Source organism: Erythrolamprus reginae, chromosome Z, assembly GCF_031021105.1.
Source record: "Erythrolamprus reginae isolate rEryReg1 chromosome Z, rEryReg1.hap1, whole genome shotgun sequence".
Lineage (NCBI taxonomy): Eukaryota > Metazoa > Chordata > Lepidosauria > Squamata > Dipsadidae > Erythrolamprus > Erythrolamprus reginae.
The window spans coordinates 21,237,241-21,262,155 of record NC_091963.1 but is presented as its reverse complement, the minus strand read 5'-3'; the positions used below and the strand labels follow the sequence as shown (position 1 = coordinate 21,262,155).

Below are 24,915 nucleotides of genomic sequence, written 5' to 3'. Positions count from 1 at the left end.
AGGACAGCCAGAGTTCCACCAGGGGGAGCTCTCCCCAGCAAGCAGCCTGGATTCCCTGGGGGAAGATGCTCATGACATCATAGATATGCGACAAAGGAGAGCTAATCAGAGACGAACTCAATTGGCTAGGTATTTCCAGCATTAGAGGTCACAGCTGGGTTTGGGTGTGGTGCTTGGGAAAGGATAAAAGGCGGCCCCACCCTTCCTGGCTTGTGGAGTTTTATCTTGGAGATTCGTGAGACCTGTCTGTGAACTTTGGTGGCTACAATCCTGGTTTGTGCCTTGGACTATTGAAACCTTGGGGGGGTGTGCCAGCAAGAAGCTTGTGAAATTGACTGGACATCAGGACCCTGTTGTAACGTATTGTAACCTGTCTGCTGTGAAGACAGGTTTTCCTTTGTGCTTATTTTTTCCTGCTATAAAATACTTTTGGATTTTACCAGAGTGTCTGGCTGTTTTTTCAGTGGGTGTGGAGGTCTGGGAAAACCCAGACAGAACAGTAACATAGTAAGAAAAACTGATGATAGGTGGACCAAAGCAGTCATAGAATGGATCCCACTTGATAAAAAGTGTCCATGAAAGAGATCTAAAGCAAAATGGATCAATGACATCAGCAAGTCGGAAAGGGGCGGCATACAAATCTAATAATAATAATAATAATAATAATAATAATAATAATAATAATAATAATATTATTATTATTGCAGGCCCAGTTGACAAAAGTAAGCTCAGGACTGTATTGGTTGGAAACATGCAGAAGAGGCCTTCATCTTGCAATGGATAGAAAATGGCTAAAATGATGATAATATTACTTATCCTTTTTTATATATTTTATATGTTGCCGAAGACAATTCTTCTTTATTTAAGGCAGCCTAGGCAAGCCAAAAATTTGGACATCCATGATTTACAGATCCCCATCACTCTACCCAGTGTTTGGGAAGAATCAAGTCTTTCTTCCAGAAGGCTAAAATGTTGGGGATCTGTCAGATTGCTAAGAGAGAACATGGAATCAGGTTGTCTTTGTTTGAATGGAATATATAATGGTGGGCCTTGGTTGTTCTATTTATTGTTCTAGATAATAATAATAATAATAATAATAATAATAATAATAATAATAATAATAATAATTTATTAGATTTGTATGCTTCCCCCTCCGAAGACTCAATGTTTATCATTGTTTTGTTTTTAGTTTTATTTATTTACCAACCAGATTCAGAAGTCCACTGTTTCCACAATGACTCCAGGCAGCTTGTCCATTATAAAGAAAAGGAAAATCTCCACATGTGCAAACACATCTATTCCCTGTAACAGACAAAATAACTAATGATCGCTGTCTGTGCGAACAATTATGTTTCTGAAAACTTCTAGAATGACATGGGCAGAGAAGATTTTATGCAAGATAGCAAGTGCAAACACAAAGAAGACATGCTTCCTGGCTCTCCATTGATGGTATTGTTTGTTTTAGGGAACTTCAAACAAGCAATTCTGCTTGATCTTACTGGTAGAAAGAAGCCAAGGGAGATAGGCAGTTCTTCAAATAAAATCCACCTCTGTATAGGTAATTTGATGGAATACAGAATTTTCCAATATAATTTTTCTACCACAACATTAATCTTGCTGTGTTTCGGCTCCATTAATATGTAGACTAGTTTCCTGGAGACAACTGTGTTAAAGCAATAACACAGCAATATTTTGCAAATCCAAAATAAATCAAACAAAAGGAAAACACTTTATTATTAAAAGTATTTTCTGTATTTGGGGAAGTAGAAGAATTTGATGACTGACTGCAATTGCACTCAAAATGGATTTTCAATACTTCAGATAGGAATCAGACATAATCAAAAACATATTGAAAGAAAGCAATTAGGAAAAAGGGATGCTGGTGAGATATTGCCCAGCATCTTCTACGCCCTAACAATTTCAATTTTCTTTTGTTTGTTTATGATGGCACACTCCAATAAAGTCTCGGACTAAACTGACTGTTTTCTTAGGATTTTAACTGATCCTAAGCGAAGATACTATTATTTTGGGTTAAGGTTAACAGATTACGGCCCATTTTCTGACAAGAGGCCGAGCTCGCCAATCTCACGCCCCCGCGGAACCCTCGTAGCGTTTCTGCAGGCGGAAAACTCAAGCGCTAGTTCAGAACAAACGGCAGTTGATGACGCGAAGGCCGCGAGCTTCGCCGCCGTTCCCAAGGTCGCCGGCTCTCGTTCCTCCGGGGCAACGGCCTTTTCCTCAGAAGAAACAATAAGACACCCGAAGCGGCGGCTGGGAAAAGCAGAGTGCGGCCAGGGGGAGATGCGGCGCCCGGGCATTTGAACAGCTTTCCGAAAGCATATTTTTTGACCATATAAGGAAGGTGTAACTCGGGCCTTTGCCTAGGTGGGTGTGTGGAAGACGAGAATTACACATTTAGCTGCTGTGTTGTGGGATGCAGAGCCATAGACTTAACCATCACTTAGGTTAATTATGATCTAATATATTACCCCAGTTCTCTTGGTTCAGAAGACTGACCACACCCTAAAGGTAGACAAATAAGCCTATGTTAGGTGCCTGTCAATTGTTTCAACTTTCAATTTCCAAGCATTAGGGGTGCTCAAAAATTGTGACATTGCCTTAGGGATTTTAAAGATATTTTGATTACTTTAATGTAATTTAGAGATGCTTGCTAAGTAACTACAGTATATAAGTATCATAATTTTTAACGTTTTGTTTGTTTCATTTATTGCATTGTGCTAACTAGTCTGTTGCTAGTTTATGGCTAAGTACCTTGTGCAAAATCAGGAAACTGGGATGAACCACAATCCAGAATTAATCATGTCTTATCGAGTTATCAATAGAGCCTTATACTTGTCTCCATCTTTGAGTTAATATTTATGCAAGAAATACCCAGGTATACAATTGGGGGAGAGAGACATGGAATCCATAGGTAGAGAGACTCTGGGCTTATTTATTTTATTTTTTATTTATTTATTTTGTCCAATACACAATGAGGGTTTTAGTGGGTATATATCTATATACACATAGTAAAATACATGATGAAGGTTATAGAGGAGATACTCATAGTAAAATATATCTAAGAAATAATAGAAAACGTATAGTAATAGAACATATCAATGAAAGAATAGAAGAAGAGATATAGGAATAGAAGAAAGGTATAGGAGATATAGGAGAGCAATAGGACAGGGGACGGAAGGCACTCTAGTGCACTTGTACTCGCCCCTTACTGACCTCTTAGGAATCTGGATAGGTCAACTGTAGATAATCTAAGGGTAAAGTGTTGGGGATTTGGGGATGACACTATGGAGTCCAGTAATGAGTTCCACGCTTCGACAACTCGGTTACTGAAGTCATATTTTTTACAGTCAATTTTGGAACGGTTAATATTAAGTTTAAATCTGTTGTGTGCTCTTGTATTGTTGTGGTTGAAGCTGAAGTAGTCGCGGACAGGCAGGACGTTGCAGCATATGATCTTGTGGGCAATACTTAGATCTTGTTTAAGGCATCTTAGTTCTAAACTTTCTAGGCCCAGGATTGAAAGTCTAGTCTCATAGGGTATTCTATTTCGAGTGGAGGAGTGAAGGGCTCTTCTGGTGAAGTATCTTTGGACATTTTCAAGGGTGTTAATGTCTGAGATGCGATATGGGTTCCAAACAGATGAGCTGTATTCGAGGATGGGTCTGGCAAAAGTTTTGTAAGCTCTAGTAAGTAGTGTGAGATTGCCAGAGCAGAAGCTACGTAGGATTAGGTTTACAACTCTTGAAGCCTTCTTGGCTATGTTGTTGCAGTGGGCTTTGGCACTTAAATCTTTTGTTGTTAGTATACCAAGGTCTTTAACCGAGTGGGGATTATCTGTGATAATTTAATTATTCAGTTTGTATTTGGAGTTCAGATTCTTCTTCCCAATGTGTAGGACAGAGCATTTGCTAGTTGAGATTTGGAGTTGCCATGTGTTAGACCACTCAGAAACAGCGTCAAGATCTTTTTGGAGAGTAGTTGTGTTATCGGTGGTATTGAAGAGTTTTACACCTTCTGCTAGGATTAGTGGTACAAAAGGAAAGAGACAGCAATGGATGGAAAGGATAAGCTATGACCATTGAGACTGAGCACCTCCACTTTCTCATACATTTTTGAGGAGCTACTGCCACAGCAACAGCATCTTTGCCTCTCATTTGGATCATCTGGGAATCAAGTGTTACTGATATGATGGGCAGCAATTAAATACATTATAAAAAATTTAAGTCATCATTCAGTTGAGGCCAGAGGATGTGGTGGAAAAGAAACTGTTGTATAATCTGATGGTTTCTCTCTCTCTCTCTTTGCTTTCTGATAGTGCTTCTCTGGTGATTGATTAGTGGGGGGTTTTTTTCTGCTTGAGAAAGAATGAGGTGGCCATTGGGGATAGATTCTTCTGGGGAGAAGGGTCTCAAGAACCATAAGTCCTGTTATGTATGTATATATGTAAGTATGTAAATATGTATGGCCATATATGTAAGTATGTATGGCCATATATTGGAAATATATTAGAAATGTGTGGAAGTTGGAATATTGGAAATATGTATGACCATATATTGGAGAGGAATGTTGATGGCACAGCACGGAAACTCTTATGTGACTGACACCTGTATGACCTTACCCTTCCCCCCTTTGCTATTCCGTTATTGTACTTTGAGAAGACATTATTGAAGATCCTGCCTGAAAGTCCTATTTTTGGATGTCAGAAAGCTCTACTTATTTTTGCCATTGGTTCCAGAGGTGGATTGTTCTTACCTGCTCCTACTGATGCGTTGCGTGTGCAGCATGCGGAGTCTCATGTGCACGTGTGTGCGCATGTACCCAGCATGATTTTACTTCTGCCATGCCCAGAAAGCAAAACCACACCAAAATTTCACACTCGAGTCCCCTCACGAGATTTTGCTTCTGTGCATGCACAGGAAGCAAAAATTACCAAAAATTTAAAAAGATGAAGGTGCCCGAAGGCCAACACCAGAGCAGCTGTACACAAATTGAGCAATCTGGTAGCTGATACCAGTGTGGAGTCGCCTATCGCACTGGCAGCAACCCACCACTGATGAGTTCACACATATTATTCCATGGCTTGCTGAAGCATGTTTTGGAGATTGAATACAGATGGTCATAAGTAATATGCTGTTCTTTACAAATCATAATGCTTTAACATGTGAAGCAGAAACTACAATCACGTAGGAACTTGGATTAAATCTACTTATTGAATTTCCATTTGCCGTCTTGTCATCCAGTGGTGTTGATCAGGATGAAAATTCAGCTCCAGATTTCAATCAATCCATTAGAATACAGGTGGAATGGAATCAACCTCTTTTTTGTAACGTAATGACCAAAACTGGATGCAGTATCCCTAGTGATTTATAAAATTAATTTCATGTGATTTTGATTCTATGCCTCTGTTTATACTGTATTAGCTTTTTTGGCGGCTGCCACTCACTACTCATGTTTAAATGATGGTCCACTAGGACTTCAAAACCCCTCTCATAGTTACTTTTTTGAGCCAGGTTTTGCCTAATTTGTACCTGAATCTTCAGTTTCTCCTGCCTAGAGGAAAAATATTGTTTTTCTCCACATTAAATTGTATATTTTTGGATACAACCCATTGTTCAAGTCAGTCAAGATCCTTTTGATTGCTAAGCTTATCTTCTGGGGCACTAGCCATTTCTGCCAGCTTAGTGTCTTATGAAAATTTGATGCTCCCCTTCTAAGTAATTTTGACGATATTGAATAGTACTCAGCCTAAGAAGGAACTTTGTGGTACCCCATCTTACTTCCCTCTATGTAGGTATAGTATCCATAAGGACAACTCATTGACTACAGTTTATCAGCCAGTTACAAATCCATCTGCTGGTTATGCTGTCTATCCCACATTTTTATACTTTAACAAGAAATAGGTTGTGATCTACTTTGTTGAATGCCTTGTTGAAGTCCACAGCATTTCATGTCCACAGCATTTTGCTTCTCTAGTAATTTAGTCCCTTTGTCAAAGAACAAAATATTTGGTTTGGTTTGATCTATTTTTAACAAACCTGTCCTGGCTTCTAGTTAAAACTTTGTTTCTAGATGTTTGCAGATCTGTTTTTTGATTATTTTTTTCCAGTTTCTTCCCAGGTATTGAAGTTTTGAAGGTTGTAGTTTCCCCCTCCCCTCTTTTTTAAAGATGGGAATCACATCAACTCTTTTCCAATGCTCTCATTTTCCAGTGCTCCATGATTTTTAAAGATATGATACAATGGTTCTGAGATAACTTCTGCCAGCTCCTTAAAATAATTAAAATAATTTTAATAAAAACAAATACACTATGAATTTAAGGATACGAGATGGTACCGTGTTTCCCCGAAAGTAAGACAGTGTCTTACTTTCTTTTTATTCCCAAAAGCCCCACTATGTCTTACTTTCGGGGTATGTCTTATATTGGAAAAAAATTGTCGAATTAAGCAGGAGGCGGCGCGGAAGTGGGCAGGAGGCGGCAGAAGGAGACGCGGAGGAGGAGGGGGGAATCTGGAGACGGGGCGAGATGAGCGCCTTAGTGCCCCCGCTGGTTCGCTTGGCTTCGCTGCAGCCTCCCTCTTGCCCTGTTGGCTCCCTCCGGTAGTCCGCTTCGGAAGGAAGGAAGGACGGCCTTCTCTTCCCTCCCCTCCCTTCTCCTCGCTCTGCCTCGCCTAACCTGCGCGGAGCTTGAAAATTGCCCCGTGGCGAAAGTGGGCTCGCACCTGTTCCAGACGGAGATGCCGCGCCGCGCCTTCCTCCTCCTTTGTTGCGAGTCACTTTCTTGGTTAGAAATTTCTTATCTCCATACTCAGACGCGGTGACGTATGGAGGGGGGGCGGCGCGGACGTGGGCAGGAGGCGGCAATACCCCCGTGTTTCCCCGAAAGTAAGACATATGTCTTACTTTCGGGGTACCGCTTATATTAGCCGACCCCCCTGAAACCCCCGATACGTCTTACAATCGGGGGTGTCTTACTATCGGGGAAACACGGTATCTTCTGTTCTGCCTTCGAGCTCTGCCTTTCCTGTTTAATTTTTCTGAAGAATAATAATAATAATAATAATAATAATAATAATAATTATTATTATTATTATCTTAAGTCAAATCCAATTTTCAGGTTCCTCCAAAAATATTTTTCCCTCCAGATTTCTCATGCCTTCTCTGATCTTTTAAAACACAGTTCCAAATCTTTAATAGTTGGGCTTTGGTTGTATATCCCTTTACTCTTGTTACTCTCTTTATCCATATGCTATAACAGCCACTCATTAATTTCCTGTCCTTTTGTTTCCCTTAGTCCAGACCTGGGCAAGGGGAGGCCCGCGGGCCACATCCAGCCTGCCCGCTGTCTGTGACTGGCCTACTCATTATCTGTGACTGGTTTCCTGGAAGAGGAAGTCATGGAGTGGGTGGGGGGAGCAAGTGCCTGGAATTAACAGGACAAAAAAGCACTGACCAACTAGGCTCTCTTAGAGCCCCGTCGCGGGACAAATCGGGGTCACCCTTTTTAGTCCTGTTTTGCCACAGGAAAGCAACAATCCCTTAATCCCTTCTTCCTCACGGCTCTCTCCTCTCTGCAGTGCCGGACAAAAGGCAGCAGGTTGGGAGGGAATGCAGTTGCTGAGGCTCAGGGCAGCAGCAGCAGCCGCCCAACCTTGGCAGGAACAGGCTGGGCAGCCGAGACGGGTGTGGTGGTGGGGAAACAACAGCCCAGAGGATAGGATGCAAGGGCGGCTGACTACTGGGGGAAGTGGCGGCGGGTGAGGAGGTGGCGAGTGTTATTGTGCCATAAGTGAGTGTTATTGTGATAATGTGGGGGCGGAGCCAGCCGGGAGTGAGGGTGTGGACTGCTGGGGAGGGGTAGTGCGAGTGAGGAAGTGAATGGAGGAGGGGAAGGAGAGCAGAGGGGCAAATAAATAAATAAGGAACGGGGGATGTTTGCGCTCTTTGTGTGTGTATGTGTTTGGGTGGGGGTAATTTTGGAGAAAGAAAACAAGAAAGAGGGTAGAAATGAGTTAATTATATTAGTCCAGCCCTCTAAAACCATCCCAATTTTTCATGCGGCCCCATGGCAAAATTAATTGCCCACCCCCTATTACAATGTTTCTTTTAACTTTTCTATTGGCGAAATCACTCACCTGCTTTCTTTTCTTCACATCTCCAGCACATATCTTTAGTTTTACGTTCCCAGATGATTCCAATCTCACAATACAAATCCTTTCAAAGTGACTGCCGCAGCTAGGGAAAGTCATCTCGTCACCACCTGCTGAGGAGGCTGAGCTGGCTCTCTGGGGAATTTGCCATCCCTGCCTGCCCACCAGCAGGTGCTCCTCTTTTTCCTCACCCCTACAGGGTGGTTCCAACCTAGTTCCAAATGATTCACCTTGAATTTTGTGTGTGTATGTGTGAATAAAAGGGGGAAAATACTGGGAGTGAGTAGTGGAAAAAGGGCAATTGAGCAATGATCTGAATTTAAGAGGCTTAGACATCCTTTATTATTATTATTTATTAGATTTGTATGCTGCCCCTCTCCGAAGACTCGCGGCGGCTCACAACAGTAATAAGAAACAGTGTAACAATGGGACAGATTTAATAATAAAAATATATAAAAACCCCAACAATTAAAAACCATATAGCACATGCATACCAAATATGAAATATAAAAAGCCTGGGGGACATATCTTAGTTCCCCCATACCTGGCGATACAGGTTGGGTCTTGAGTAACTTGCAAAAGACAAGGAGGGTGGGGGCCGTTCTAATCTCCGGGGGGAGTTGGTTCCAGAGGACCAGGGCTGCCACAGAGAAGGCTCTTCCCTTGGGGCCCGCCAAACGACATTTTTGGTTGACGGGACCCGGAGAAGGCCAACTCTGTGGGACCTTATCGACCGCTAGGATTCGTGTGGTAGAAGGCGGTTCCGGAGGTACTGGAGGTACTTTGTCATGGTAAGCTCATTTTCTGCTATGGCTTGATTTTAGAGCTCCAATCCTCTGTTGCAGGGAGATAGAACTGATTAGGTGGTTCCACCCCAGATGCCTAATGGACCCAGTGGGCTTTCAGAAGGCGGTTGGGGAATTATCAGATTCACTTATACATAATTCGGCGGAGTCCCCGGTAATGGCCTGGAACATGGCCGCAAACAGGGCTTTGGACAGGATTGTGACTTTGCAACCTCTCTATAGCAGTAGACCCATGATATCTTCTTGGCTTACCAAGAAACTCAGGGGGATGAAATGCCAGAAGAGACATCTAGAGGAGTGTTGGGTGACCAGCTCTAAGCTCTACCTGCTTATTGGATCCGTGTCCCTCCTGGCTGGTCTCGACCAGTAGGGAGATAACACGAGGCTAGATGCAGGTGGTTGTCAATACTTCATTGACGGAGGGGTACTTCCCATCTCTATTAAAGGAGGTGGTGCTGTGTCCCTTCCTCAAGAAGCCTTTTCTGGATCTGGCTATTTTAAATAACTAATGTCCTGTCTCTAACTTGTTGAGAAGGTGATGGCGCTCCAGCTCCTATGGTCCTTGGACGAAACCGATTATCTCGACCCTCAAGAGTCTGGTTTCTGACCCGGCTACAGCACTGAAACTGCTTTGGTCGCGCTGATGAATGATCAGCAGTTATTCCTGGTGCTCCTTGAACTCTCAGTGGCTTTCGATACCATCAACCATGGTATCCTGTGTCGACTACGGGGGTTGGGAGTGGGAGTCAACATGTTACAGTGGTTCTCCTCCTACCTCTCTGTTGGACGCAGTTGGTTTAATAATAATGATGATAATAATAATAATAATAATATAATTATGATAACAACAACAACAATAATAATAATAATAACAACAACAATAATAATAATTATAACAATTATTATAATTATAATAATTATAATTGTGCTGTCCCCAGAGACAGATAGTTGGACTGTATTTAGGCATGTTTCTTTAAGATATTGCATTAGGGGAAATGTAGTGAAATTGCACTCTGGTTAATGTAGTTTTACATGTGACCACATTTGTGTATTCCTATTGGATCTGACTCGGGATGAGGGGTAATTAGAGAGAACATTCCAGTGGGCCTTTGTCTTCACTCATTAAGCCAGCTAGCATGTAGATGCCACACCCAGAGCTGGGGTCAATTCAATCTCTTTTTACCTGCACAATGGGAAAGATTATACTGCAGAAGAATCGCATCATAACTGAGTCATTGTGAGAATTCCTGTAATAAAATGATCTGTGATACCTCTTTGTGCTGAGTTATCTGACTGAGAAAGTTGAACCTGTCCCAGAACAATCATCATCATCATCTAGTTAATTCAGGAAATCATGATTCAGTTAATGGGCAGGGCAATATGCAATCAGCCAGTAGAGATTTACCATTATTTCCTCATATGGTTTATCTGTTCCATAACTCCAGGTTTAGTGGCCGTGTATTACTTAATCCTATTTTTTCCACTTCCTTTTAAGATTTGGAACAATTAACTTGCCTTTAAAACTACTGAATTATTTCAGAACATTCTGCAAATGCAGGTGTGTTGTTTTAATTATAACTTTAAGGTACGTACAGTGGTACCTCTACTTAAGAACTTAATTCGTTCTGTGACCAGGTTAAGTAGAAAAGTTTGTAAGTAGCAGCGATTTTTCCCATAGGAATCAATGTAAAAGCAAATAATGGGTGCAAACCTACAAACCTATTAGGAAAGAAATAAAAGCTCGGAATTTGGGTGGGAAGAGGAGGACAAAGAAGAGGACAGTCGCTGCCCAGAGCGAAGGAAGTGTTTCTTTTCTCTGGGTCCTGGCAGAGGTTTATTCCCTCTCCAAGCGCCCAGCGAAAGGAAAATGTGCCTCCTTAAGCACCACCAAAAGGCTCCTCCGGCAGTCCAGAAAAGCCTGAGATGGCCGGGATTAACGAGGGAGTGGCAGGAAACTGGGCGGACCTTTGTGCCACTCTCAAATTTCCTGGGAAATTTTTTCGGGGTCAGGTTCTCAAGTAGAAAATAGTTCTTAAGAAGAGGCAAAAAATCTTGAACAACCGGTTCTTATCTAGAAAAGTTCTTAAGTAGAGGCGTTCTTTAATAGAGGTACCACTGTATTAGCTAATTTTATATTACAGGTATTTTATATTTTGTTGAGCATTTCCTCTTCTGTATTAGGATTGTGTATTTAGAATAAGAACTTGATATATGTTTGGTGAATAAACTTATGTTAGAGTTGTGTAGTGCTTATACTGTTGTATTAGAACTGGGGAGACATAGGTTTAATCTGCCCTTAGCCATGGAATTTTAGTAAGTAAATTTGGGTCAGTCACTTCATAAAAGTCTGGTAACAATAAGTCTGCAAGCAAAGAAGCTAAGAGACCAAGAACTCCATAGTATAATCTTGAACAATTTACATTATACATTCTCTTCTCTTGATCCTCTTTTTTTGGGTGTTTTACTAGCAACTGTTGCAGTAAGATAGATACTTTACTACTAAGAAATGTGCTGCTTCTTTCCTCCAATATTACATATCCAACCCAAGTCAGCAGCAGTAGGGATTTAAGCAGCTAAAAATCTACTGATCAGTATTGACTGGAATCATGTTTTAAATAATCCTGTTATAATATAAAACAGCACTGCAGTTATAAACAGTCTAGAACATTTGAAATAGCAGTATTTTATTCAATGCATAAAACAATCTTCGACTTACAGCAGACCATGTTGGAGGGGAGAGTGATATACATAGGTGATGAGCAGTTTTAGCCTGAGAGTGGGATTAGTTTGGAATTGCTATCTTCCACAAGAGATCCAAGTCCAGCTCCCCATGAATTCTATTGACCTTGTCTAGTGTCAATTTGGCTCGATGTTTAGTAGATCAGATTCTTGTATATAAGTTGCATGTACTAAACTTTATTGCTTTGAATTCAACTCCTCTTCCTGTTTACTTGTGCCTGTCAATGATCTTTATTTAGTAATTTATAAATTATTAGAATTTGAAGTATATATGGCTACTTTGATGCCCTTTTTTAACCTTCTGTCAAGTTTTTGTATACATTCTATGTAATGTAAAACTTATTTACATTCTAATTTTATTTAATTACAAAAAATACTTTGACAACATTTAAAAGTTGCTGCATGTACATATGTGTATGTGTGTGTTTATGTATCTGGGGTGGGCTCCTTTTACTTCCCTACCCAGGGGTGACCCCTCCAGAACAGGGCAGAACACCACTCTGGTAGCAGACATGGAACTACATGCGCAGCTCCATCACCGCCTGCCACGCACGCACCATACACGTGCGCCACTGCTGAGATTCCAGTAAAAAGTACCAATTTTTTGCTTCCGTGAATACATGGAAGCAAAGAAATTGGCAATTTTTGCCAAAATCTTGCTGCACGAGGGACATTCATATGAGATTTCAGTGGCTGCACATGGGCAGCAGTCTAATCTTGCTGCGGTGCTTTGAGCAGCAGAGCCCCAGCCACTAGCAACAGCGGCAGGCTCCAGCTTTGGCTGCGTGGCATGCTCTCTGCATGCTATCTGCGCTGCAGGTATCTCTCGGCCTGACAATGGTGCCCCGAGCGAGCCACAGCCTTTGGGAGCCCAGCACTGGAAGCCCAGCCTGGCAGCGTGTTGCTCTCCACTGAGGTGTCACAATGGCTGGATTCTCGGAGGGCATGGGGAGCAGACAGAGCACCTCCACCAAATGAGATCCTCCCTCCTACTCACCCACTTCTGCACAGGTAAGAGATTCTCCATCGAGTGGGGGGAATGGAACCAGGGGGGGGGGGACAACCGGACATGGAGGTTATAGGGGGAACGAGGGAGAAGGGCGAACAGAGGTGAGTACAGAGAATTGGGCGAGGAGGAGGGAAGATCTTGCTCAGCAGAGAGGCTCTGTCTGCTCCCCTCGCCCTCCGAGAGCATCTGGGTTTGGCGGAGTGCAAGGGGAGAGAAGCGCACTACCAGGCTGCCTGGGCCTCCAGTGTTATGCTCCAGAAGGCCACAATTCGCTTGGGGTTCCATTGGCCCACCAAGAGATAGCCGTGGGAGAGCACAGAGCAGGCCGCATGGCCATGGCGGGCGGCGTGGAACTCACAGGAACCAAAATTAACAGCGGCTGGAACTAGTGGCGGGGAAGCTGGGGTGGCCAGAGGTCTCTTACCTGCCTGGGAGGAGAAGGCTTTTCTGCTCTGCTCTTCTATGGGGCCCTCCAAGCAGCATCAGCATCCATTTTTCGGCCATTCGGGCATTTTTTTGCATCTGCATGCGTAGAAGCAAAAAAATGCCCAAAATAGGCAAAATCACACATGCACGTCCTCGTGAGATTCAGCTTCTGCGCATGTGCAGAAGCCAAATCTTGTGCCAAGACTGCATGCGCACATGTGCGCACTTCTAGCACATTCCGGTAGTGCTGACTAATTGCTTCCCTTCACTGTTCCTACTGGTGTGCTAGCTATGCATCGTGATGTTTCACGCATGTGTCCCTAGCATAATTTTGCTTTACAACATAATAATAATAATAATAATAATAATAATAATAATAATAATAATAATAATAATTTATTAGACTTATATGCCGCCCTCTCTGGGCGGAAGACTCGGAGACATATTCAGAGGGACGATTTTCTGTCTGTGCATGCTTAGAGAGCTGATAAATCACTGAAAATTAGAAAAAAAGATGGTGATGCACATGGACCAGCAAAGACAGCACTGTAGCTGTTGCACCAAAATTGTGCAATCAGCTGGCCACTACCAAACTGGCAAACTGGACCAAACCAGTAGGGACCCATCTCTTTTATTTATGTATCTATGTGGTTGCAGGGCCACATTTCTGTATTCTACTTATTAGTTTAAATAGGAAAACTATTAATGCCTGCTGTAATGAAAGGTTTAATTTTTTGCTGGCTTTTCAGCATGATGCTGATTATAGCTGTGAGAAAATGACTGGTTCAAGGTCATTTAGTTGTATTCCATGCCTAGAGACAATTAGAACTTGATTTTCCCCACTCCTAGTCCAGCACTCTAACCGTTACTGTACTGTCTTTCTAGGAGTGAAATTAATATAAACATTATATTAAATAGATTCTAAAGGGTTGTTCATACAGTTTGAAAACAAAAACAAGACATTGAAAGAGATGGCTAGGTTAAACTTCTTGGAATGCAGAAAATTTAATTGGATAGTTTTGAAGATGAAAAATATAGTGCTTTATTATGCATTAAAATGTTTTCAAAGTTTGGAATGAAATATTTATTATTTATTTTTGAAAAGATTATATAACCAACACAATGATTGCAACAAAACAAGTAAGATTAAAAACAACTGACATCTCAACAAGGAAGAAAGGAGGAAAGCATAGCAAATATGAAGCTGGTCCAATGGTTTTAGTGCCTGCAGATCCCAAAGAAACCATTACACAGTACTCTCTGAGTCTTAGCTCAGGAAACAAAGACAGAATGTTTGATGAAATGGATACACTTAGAAATATTACAACACATCTAAATGAGGTAGGTTAATCGTTACCATAATTTATTATTCAATTTTTATTCCATTGTATGTAATTGAATCAATGCAGTGAATGTACATAATGGTAGAAAATTTTATTTACTAACAGGTACAGGTCTGCAACTCTGCAATATCTCTTTTTGAAAATTAATGTACTTTTTCAAGAAACCTAAGGGAATTAAATATCAGAGAAGCATGTAGTTAAATAGATGTGTTATTCAGGATAGCTAAACAAAATATTATGATTTTAAGGAGGCTCCATTTATTTGTGGAGCATATGAAGCCTCCTTAAAAATCAGGAAAAACATTTGTCCAATAGTCTTATGACAAATACTACTTGCTAGGAGAAGAGCATGAGATTGCCATAAGGCCGGTTGCTCCTGCAAGAAAACTGAAACATATAACATTGGCCAATCTCCTCTGCAAAAAATATAAAGGTAAATTGGATGCTGCTGGGCCCTCATTTTTAATTAATTGTGGGCCGAATCCTGAAAATTGTTTGGGTGGCTGGATTTGAAATAAGCCTCAACCTACGGGCTGTAACTGCTCTCCATGTGTCAGTCACTTCTGCTGCTCAGATTTAGGTTCCAGTGCCTGACTGAATAGTTAGCTTTGGAGCAGGACAAGGCTTAGAGAATCCTGAGGGACAGAGGAAGCCTTGAGAAGGCCTTTGGATTGCCAGATATGAAATAGGCCTTGGCCTACAGGGTATAACTGCCTTTCATGTGCTAATTGCTTCTGTTGGCTTAGGCCGGTGGAACTCTGTGGGCCAGGAGAGCAGAGCACTGGATGTCTCAGAGATGAGGATGTCTTAGGAGGCCAGAGAGGTTTGCACATTGCAGGAGTGTGGTAGGGTCTGGCCATGTGGTAGGCCTCCAAGGGACTTCCCCAACCCTGTGGCATCCCAAGTTCACTGTGTGCTTGATTAATGGATTTTTTTCTTAGAATGAACAAAGGTATTGCCAGAGAATATGACTAACAATTAAAAGGATTTGCCAGACTTATTTAATATAAATATTATTTTTGCTGAATCTTTATTTTCTTGCTAAAATCCAACAACTATCAATGCAGATTGAGAGTTATTATTTACTACTTGTTAAATGTATTTGCCACCTATCTTACCATGAGGCTATTCTACATGGCTTACAACAATAAAAGGAAGAAATGAAAAGAGTCTAAATAGAACAGAAATAAAATAACAGAACAATAAAGTAAACAATTAAAAATGAAATTGAAGAGAATGTTTGAGCAATGTACCTTATGATTACTATATTGAACTGTGGGTTCCAATTGAGGATGTAGCAAATAATTAGTAAGTAAATCATGTAATACAGTACTTGAATAATGCAATTATTCAGTTTAATGTACATTTTTCAGAATGTTTTATCTCTCTAATGTAAAGGCAGATCATAGCAGATGATACTATATAAAAAAGAGAAGGTTGGTTAAATGGATAGGAATTCTTTGAAAATCCCATAGTTGTAACTCAGGGGTATCAAACTCACATCGTCCCAGCAGCATCACTTGATATATTGGGACCTTTTTCTCCTTCACTAAACTGGGCATGGGTATGGCCGGGTGTGACACAGAGTTTGACTCTCCTATAAGTAATAAAATGAAATTCAATGGTGAAAAAAGTAAGGTTCTACAGTTAAGCAAGAAAAACAAAACGCACAGATACAGGATATGTGGCACATTGCTCAACAGTAGTAATTGTGAGAGGGATCTTGGAGTCCTAGTGGACAACCATTTAAATATGTGCAGCAGCTGCCAAAAAAGCCAACACAGTTCTAGGCTGCGTTAACAGACAGATAGAATCAAGATCACATGAAGTGTTAATACCATTTTATAAGGCCTTGGTAAGGCCACACTTGGAATACTGCATTCAGTTTTGGTCACAACAAAAAGGACATTGAGATTCTAGAAAAAGTGCAGAGAAGAGCGACAAAGATGATTAGGGGACTAGAGGCTAAAACATGAAGAACGGTTGCAGGAACTGGGCATGGCTAGTTTGATGAAGAGAAGGACCAAGGGACACATGAAGGAGTCAACCTATTCTTCAAAGCACTTGAGGGTAGAACAAGAAGCAATGGGTGGAAACTAAACAAAGAAAGAAGTAACTTAGAAATAAGGAGAAATTTCCTGACAGAACGATTGATCAGTGGAACAGCTTGCCTCCAGAAGTTAAGAATGCCCCGGCACTGGATGTTTTTAAGAAGATGTTAAACCATCTGTCTGAAGTAGTATAGGGTTTCCTGCCTAAGCAGGGGGTTAGACTAGAAGACCTCCATGGTCCCTTCCAACTCTATTGTTGTTGTTGTTGTTATTATGTGAACTGAGTAATTGAAAAAGGGATTTCAAAGAAGAAGAAGCATGGAGCTTGATTAGTGGAAGTAATGTGCCCGGTGCCTGGAGGCTGTTAGGGTCTGGATGGCTGTCAACAGACTCAAACTCAACCCTTATAAGACGGAGTGGCTGTGGGTTTTGCCTCCCAAGGATAATTTCATCCATTACCCCTCAGAGAGGGTCCGCAACTTGGGTGTCCTCCTTGATCCACAGCTTACATTGGAGAACCTTCTTTCAGCTGTGGCGAGGGGGGCGTTTGGCCAGGTTCGCCTGGTGCACCAGTTGCGGCCCTACTTGGACCGGGAGTCACTGCTCACAGTCACTCATGCCCTCATCACTTCGAGGCTCAACTACTGTAATGCTCTCTACATGGGTCTACCTTTGAAAAGTGTTCGGAAACTTCAGATCGTGCAGAATGCAGCTGTGAGAGCAATCATGGTCTTCCCTAGGAATGCCCATGTTTCACCAACACTCCGCAGTCTGCATTGGTTGCTGATCAGTTTCTGGTCACAATTCAAAGTGTTGGTTATGACCTATAAAGCCCTTCATGGCATCGGACCAGAATATCTCCGGGACCGCCTTCTGCCGCACGAATCCCAGCGATCAGTTAGGTCCCACAGAGTTGGCCTTCTCCGGGTCCCATCAACTAAACAATGTCGTCTGGCGGGACCCAGGGGAAGAGCCTTCTCTGGCGGCCCTGACCCTCTGGACCCAGCTCCCCCCGGAGATTAGGATTGCCCCCACCCTCCTTGCCTTTTGTAAACTTCTTAAGACCCACCCTTGCTGTCAGGCATGGAGGAATTGAGACATCTTCCCCCAGGCCTATATAATTGATATATGGTAAGTTTTGTGTATGTTTTTTAAATTATGGGTTTTTAGTTTTAAATATTAGATTTGTATTTTACATTGTGTTTACTATAGCTGTGAGCTGCCCCAAGTCTGCGGAGACGGGCGGCATACAAATTAATTAATTAATTAATTAATTGACGGACTAACTCACACAGTGACATCTAACCATCCCAAGTAGGCCACAGAAAAGGGGTTTTGTTGGTCTCATCTACAGAGTGTTATCTCAAAAAAAGGGTAAATGTGTTGTTTGTGAATGATATTGATAAATTAACTAAATTAACATGATACTGTTTTAATCTTTTGTTTATGTGATGGTTTCATTGTGGGTTTTTTAAAATATTGTTTATGTTTTAATTGTAAACTACCCAGAGTTACAAATGTAAAATTTGTGTATAAACTAAATAAATAAGTAAATGCTAAGTACCATTGGATCATTGTCAAGAAAATCTGATATGTACATTTTGTCAACAGTCATCAACCTTGAGTTAAGGCAGTCTTTTCCTTTGTAATACAGTGATCCCTCGATTTTCGCGATCTCGATTATCGTGAAACGCTATACCACGGTTTTCCAAAAAATATTAATTAAAAAATACTCCACGTTTTTTTTGCTATACTACGGTTTTTCCCACCCGATGACGTCATACGTCATCACCAAGAGTCACTTCTCTGTCTCTTTCTCTTTCTTTCCTGTCATTCTCTGCTTCAATCATTTTCTCATTTCTCTTTTTTTCTCCCCTTTTTTCTATCATTTCTCTCTCTCTTCCTTCCACTCTTCTCTCTCTCTCTTTCTTCCTCTCTCTCACTGTCTTCCTTCCTTTCTCATCTTTCTTTCTCTCTCTCTCTATCTTGCTTCTTCTTCTCTCACACTCTCTTCCTCCCTCTCTCATCTCTTTCTTTCCTTCTCTCTCTTTCTCTATCTCTCCCCCTCTTGCTCTTGAGCGGCAAACGGCGGCCGGGCGGGCGGGTGAACAAGCGAGCGGCAAACGGCGGCCGGGCGGGCGGGTGAACGGGCGAGCGAGCAGCCGGGCGGGCGAGCGGTGAACGGCGGGCGGGTGGGTGCTGGGGGAGCGGGGGCAGCCGGCATTCAAAGCAATCTGTCGGCTTCCGCACTGTCATCGCTCCCCGCCTCCACCATCTGCGCATGCGCGGCCATGGAAAAAAAAGGCGCGCATGCGCAGATGGTGTTTTTACTTCCGCACCACTATACTGCGCAAAATCGATTATCGCGAGAGGTCTTGGAACGTAACCCTCGCGATAATCGAGGGATCACTGTATTACAAGTTCTTAAAATTACAGGTTGTTGAACACAAATGCATAGAAGTTACAAAAACTAAAGGAAAAGAGAAGTCTATCTTAGATAAGACTTAATGATTTAGGTTTTTAACATTAGGAAAATAGGAAGCATTGCCAATAAGACATTAGAATATTATTTGGATTTTTTGCAGATTGTACAGACAATGGAAGGTGTCTATGTAAAGGAAGGTGAAGTTAAAGAAAGTAAAGAAGAGGAGGAGGGAGAAGAAGGACCTGTAAATAATATTACATACTGTTTAAATAGACCTCATTTTACCATGACTGATGTTAGACTAAACACATATTAATGAGCAGTAACAAAAGATGTAATACAGGTGTTTCTTGTTTAACTATCAAAATTGAGACCAGTAACTTGGTCATTAAGTGAAGTGGATGCTAAGTGAACAACATTTTTGCTTATGATGTTATTTGATATTTCCTTTGTTTTATCTGCAAAGGTTGTAAGTTAGAGGATTGGTGGCCAAAATTATTTTTTCATCAGTACAAAATGGTCACTATTAAATGGTCAATTGCTAAATGAGGACTAATAATAGTAATAGTTTTGAATTATTATGTTGTGAAATTATGCATGACTACTATTAATGTTAGATTCCTTGACTTCAACCACTTAACTATCTAAATTCTTGGCTCTATAGTGGACCTAAGTTGAAAACTACCCATGCCATCGACTTTATGTGAGGGTATTCTTCAAGACAATTCAGAAACTGTAACTGGTGTAGAATACAACAACCAGTTTTCTGACTGCTTTAACAGTATGATACTTGTTCTACAGGAACTGTATATGTTACCAGTCGAACTCTATTTCAAGCTTCAAGTGAATTCTTATAAAACTGGTTCCCTTTTATCAGCAGGATTGTTTTTATCATGTAGAATCTGTCTAATCTATATGTGCTAAGTGAGATGATTCTTTGTTAGCTGGTTTAAAAAAAATCAGGCGGTCTTGTGTCTAGAACTGTGGTTCATAACCTTGTTTGAGGTAGTTTCATATGTACATTCACCAAACCCTTCTTTAGTGATAAATCAAATATGATTTTTTCCAAATTCAAGACATAAGTATATGTTTTTTTACTGGTACACAAAATGAACCGTGCATGAACATCACCTTGATCAAAGAACAAAACCAACACAGTGCATGAACTCACAACAAATTACATACCTGCAAATCAGTGTGACTTCTGCTGTTGTTTTTGAGAGACCAGTTCAGATATGCATGGCTTCACCTTTGCAAGTGCTACTCTCATGTCATTTTCACAGCAAAGTCTGTTCCTTTTCTTTGTTTTTATGTCCAGCATCCTCGAAAAGGATTGTTCGCAGAGATATGTTGTAACAAATGGTATAAATATTGCAGGGCTTTCTCAGCAATAATTGGGTACTGGCCAATTAATGTAACGTGATCATCTGCAGTAAGTGATGGCCAAGCGTGTCATCATGAATTTACATAATGAGTCGGGTGTGTCTTGACCTCCGTGGCGGAGGCTCTGCTGAACCCCTGAGACCTACTCACCTAGGGTTCGATAGAACCCCAGTTAAGAACCACTGGTCTAGAATTAAATTCATCAGCCCTTATGAAGCAATTTCCCCCCTAAGTTTAATAATGTCTCTACTTTGATGATGTTCCAAAAAGTGATGAAAATAGTTTTTATTAAGGAATATTTTAACTTATACAGTATGATGACAGCTGTGCTTTTATTTAGTTTTTATACATTTTGTTTATTATATGGCTTTATAAATAGATTTTGATTTTTAAAATTGTTTTATCTGTTGTAAAACCCCTAGAATCAAAGGAATATACAACATATACATTTTAGTAAATAAACAGTGTCAGTTTGTTCACAAGAAACCACCATTTCAGTTTACATTGGGTTGTATCCTAGTTAATATTTTAATTCTTCATTTATATAAGTAAATGCTGTCATTACGTCATGTAAGTGATAAAACTTGTAAATTTATTTTGAAAATAAGAATTGTAATAAGATTATTACAAATCTCAGAAATAGTTTTTGCTATTCCCTTTATTTTAAAATAAAGATAGTTTTGTATATTTTTCTCATTAGAAGGAAGATTATGAAGATATGACTTCTTTCCTGATATGTTGTTCACAACTTAGGACACAATTGGAAAATGCACTTCGTGAAGAAAAGCAAGTATGTATAATGTTTATTATAGTGCATAAGCATAATAATTTATTTACTGTTAATATAGTGTATATAATAATTACCACTTTCTTTGGAAATTTAGAATAGATGTGGAAAGATGCTTCTCTGCCTTTATCAAAATCGTGACAGTTATATTGTTGCTAATTGTATGCTCTAAAATAAGCAGCCTTCTGTTTCAATAAAGTGGTAAGCACACGATAAATTCCCTCCTCCATTGCAAAAATACAAAGATCAACCTAGCAAAAAAAATTTAGTAAGAGAAAACTTTTCCTGCTCAAGCTGACATAAGGAGGCATGATTTGGAAACTTAAACATTTCTCACTTTATTATTTTGTTATATAATAAAATTGATGGTGATTTATAATATATATATTTTGTTTCTTAGATATTAGAGTCATTGCTTAAGGTAAGAAACTTTTGATATGTATCTTTAAAATGCTGATTTATCCTCTTTTTGAGTAGAGTCTCCATCATTTTAGCTTGACATCAGTTATAGTTAAAATGATGGAGACACTATTCAAAAAGAGGATAAATCAGCACCTAAAAAACAATAACTTATTGGACCCAAATCAGCATGGCTTTACTGAAGGCAAATCATGTCAGACTAATCTCATTGATTTCTTTGACTATGTTACAAAGGTGTTGGATGAAGGTGGTGCCGTAGATATTGCCTATCTGGACTTTAGCAAAGCCTTTGATACGGTTCCACATAAAGAGCTGATAGATAAATTAGTGAAGATTGGACTTAATCCCTGGATAGTTCAGTGGATTTGCAGCTGGCTGAAGCGTAGAAATCAGAGAGTTATTGTATTCTGAGCAGAGACAGGTTACAAATGGTGTGCCACAAGGGTCTGTTCTGGGTCCTATTCTTTTAATATGTTTGTGAGTGACATAGGGGAAGGTTTGGTAGGGAAGGTTTGCCTATTTGTTGATGACTCTAAAGTGTGCAATAGGGTTGATATTCCTGGAGGTGTCTGTAATATGGTAAATGATTTAGCTTTACTAGGTAAATGGTCAAAGCAATGGAAACTGCAGTTTAATGTTTCCAAATGTAAAATAATGCACTTGGGGAAAAGGAATCCTCAATCTGAGTATTGTATTGGCAGTTCTGTGTTAGCAAAAACTTCAGAAGAGAGAGAAGGATTTAGGATTTAGGGGTAGTGATTTCTGACAGTCTCAAAATGGGTGAGCAGTGTGGTCGGGCATTAGGAAAAGCAAGTAGGATGCTTGGCTGCATAGCTAGAGGTATAACAAGCAGGAAGAGGGAGATTGTGATCCCGCTATATAGAGTGCTGGTGAGACCACATTTGGAATACTGTGTTCAGTTCTGGAGACCTCACCTACAAAAAGATATTGACAAAATTGAACAGGTCCAAAGACGAGCTACAACAATGGTGGAAGGTTTTAAGCATAAAACGTATCAGGAAAGACTTAATGAACTCAATCTGTATAGTCTGGAGGACAGAAGGAAAAGGGGGGACATGATCGAAACATTTAAATATGTCAAAGGGTTAAATAAGGTTCAGGAGGGAAGTGTTTTTAATAGGAAAGTGAACATAAGAACAAGGGGACACAATCTGAAGTTAGTTGGGGGAAAGATCAAAAGCAACATGAGAAAATATTATTTTACTGAAAGAGTAGTAGATCCTTGGAACAAACTTCCAGCAGACGTGGTTGGTAAATCCACAGTAACTGAATTTAAACATGCCTGGGATAAACATAGATCCATCCTAAGATAAAATACAAAAAATAGTATAAGGGCAGACTAGATGGACCATGAGGTCTTTTTCTGCCGTCAGTCTTCTTTGTTTCTATGTTTCTAATAGCAATAGCAGCTGAAGTAGCCTGCAGTGCTCCACTCTAACCACTGCACCACTCAGCCCCCAAAATATGTTTTATTTTGTAAAAATGTAATTATTAATATCTAATTTTATTTTATTTTATGTTTTTCTCAAGTGGTTTGAAAAGGAGGTCCATGAGATGGAAGAGGTAAGATTGTTAAGGTCTAACACAAACTATTTAGAAATATGTGATAACCACGTGAATTGTTTATATAATCTCTGTTAATATACATCAAATTACAATAATATTTTGTTACTTAACTATATTTCAGATAGGTGAGGAACAAATTATCCCAGACTGGCAAATTCCTCTGGCAGACAAAAGCATAACAGATAATATCAATCAGTTACTGAATCGCATTCAAAGACTTGAAGAACTAAAAGGCCGTGTTCAAGAACTACCCAAACTTATTCAGTTTACTACACCAAAACAGTAAGAATACTGTGAAACAGAGTTATGTTTAATAAATTATGAAATCAATAATATAAAATATATTTATTATGAAGACAAAGTTATAAAAATTATTTAAAAATAAACATTATATAGAAAATACAATAATTTGTTTACTAGGCACAGCCACAGCATATTTCCTTCATAATTTAATTGTATAAATATATTAAATTTTCTCTAATAAATAAATGCCTAATATAAATTGTTTTGTTCATTGTTTCTCTGACTTCTACAAGTAGTAGGGAAATTAAAGGGAAGCACTGTTCTCTGCAAGAATGAAAAGACCAATGATGCATAGTTTGCAGGGATTTTTTTACTAGATGTTGCTGAGAACATATTTATTTATTTATTAAATTTTTATGCCACCCAAGTCCCAAAGCAATCTGGGCGTCTATGTAGAAGGCAATGATAGTAGTAATGTATTCTTTATATGGCCTGTCCAAGTACGCACACATGCACATGCATGCACACACGCACGCACACACACACACACACACACACACACACACACACACGTGAGTTGTAATTACTTTATTGAGACATTGCAAGCCTCTAACATTATTCCCCATGTCACATCATAAGTAACTGAATTTAAACATGCCTGCGATAAACATATATCCATTCTAAGATAAAATACAGGAAATAATATAAGAGCAGACTAGATGGACCATGAGGTCTTTTTCTACCATCAATGTTCTATGTTTCTATGTTTCTATAAGAAAGGTAAAGTCGGAGTAAGACTAACCAAGGGATTAAGTGAGAGGCAAATATAAAGTTCGAGGGAAGGCACAAGTCTGCAGGTTAACACACACAATCCAAAGTTCAGGCACAGTCCAAAGTCCAACTGCAATAACTAAAGCCATGGTCCAAATTCAGAATCCAAGTCAAATCCAAGGTTTAGTCACAAGGTCAACAAACAAGGAAGAATTAGATTAGATTAGATTTATTGGATTTATATGACGCCCCTCTCCGAAAACTCGGGGCGGCTCACAACAATAATAAAAAACAGTACACAATAACAAATCCAATGCCCACCAATCTAATTACAATTTAAAATTAGTAGCCCAAAATCATGAAAGCAGGAATCAAAACCTGGAGTACAGGCACTGCAGGAAACAGGTGGTTGTTTCCTACATTGATTTGCTCCACATACCAGTTAAGTAGCTCATTAGGAGGGGATGTGGCCACCTCTTTCTAAGTAGCCTTGCCAAACACTGCTATGCTTCCCTCCTTTTACACCCCCCCCCCCCCAATAGCTTGGGATCTGTGAAAGAGGCAGTTCCTCATCTCCACTAACCAACTGCAGCTGCATCCCTTTTCCGCATTGTGTTTCTTACTGGTCATGTGAGGTTCCAGGCTGCAGCTGCTTCTCTTCTCTCCTTTTCAGCCAGATGCATCTAATTGCCCCTCTGACAGCATTTTTGAAATTTCTGGCCTCTCTTCCTTCTCTTGTCCATCCACTCTTGTACAG

The 24,915-nt window shown here is 40.2% G+C and overlaps 1 protein-coding gene across 5 annotated transcripts in view; it reads left to right on the top strand.

The window, feature by feature from the left end:
• Positions 1-2,111: 2,111 nt before the first annotated feature.
• Positions 2,112-24,915, top strand: part of CCDC7 (coiled-coil domain containing 7) — a 243,752-nt gene continuing 220,948 nt past the window's right edge. For 3 of the 5 annotated variants that reach the window (XM_070726683.1, XM_070726681.1, XM_070726679.1), the window contains exons 1-8: positions 2,112-2,385; positions 10,470-10,532; positions 14,254-14,489; positions 19,128-19,211; positions 21,051-21,140; positions 21,538-21,558; positions 23,109-23,141; positions 23,266-23,426. In XM_070726683.1, the coding sequence (XP_070582784.1) occupies positions 14,271-14,489; positions 19,128-19,211; positions 21,051-21,140; positions 21,538-21,558; positions 23,109-23,141; positions 23,266-23,426 (608 nt within the window). In that variant the 5' untranslated portion in view covers positions 2,112-2,385; positions 10,470-10,532; positions 14,254-14,270. The remainder of the gene's footprint in view (positions 2,386-10,469; positions 10,533-14,253; positions 14,490-19,127; positions 19,212-21,050; positions 21,141-21,537; positions 21,559-23,108; positions 23,142-23,265; positions 23,427-24,915) is intronic. The other 2 variants (XM_070726680.1, XM_070726682.1) reach the window with 2 other exon arrangements.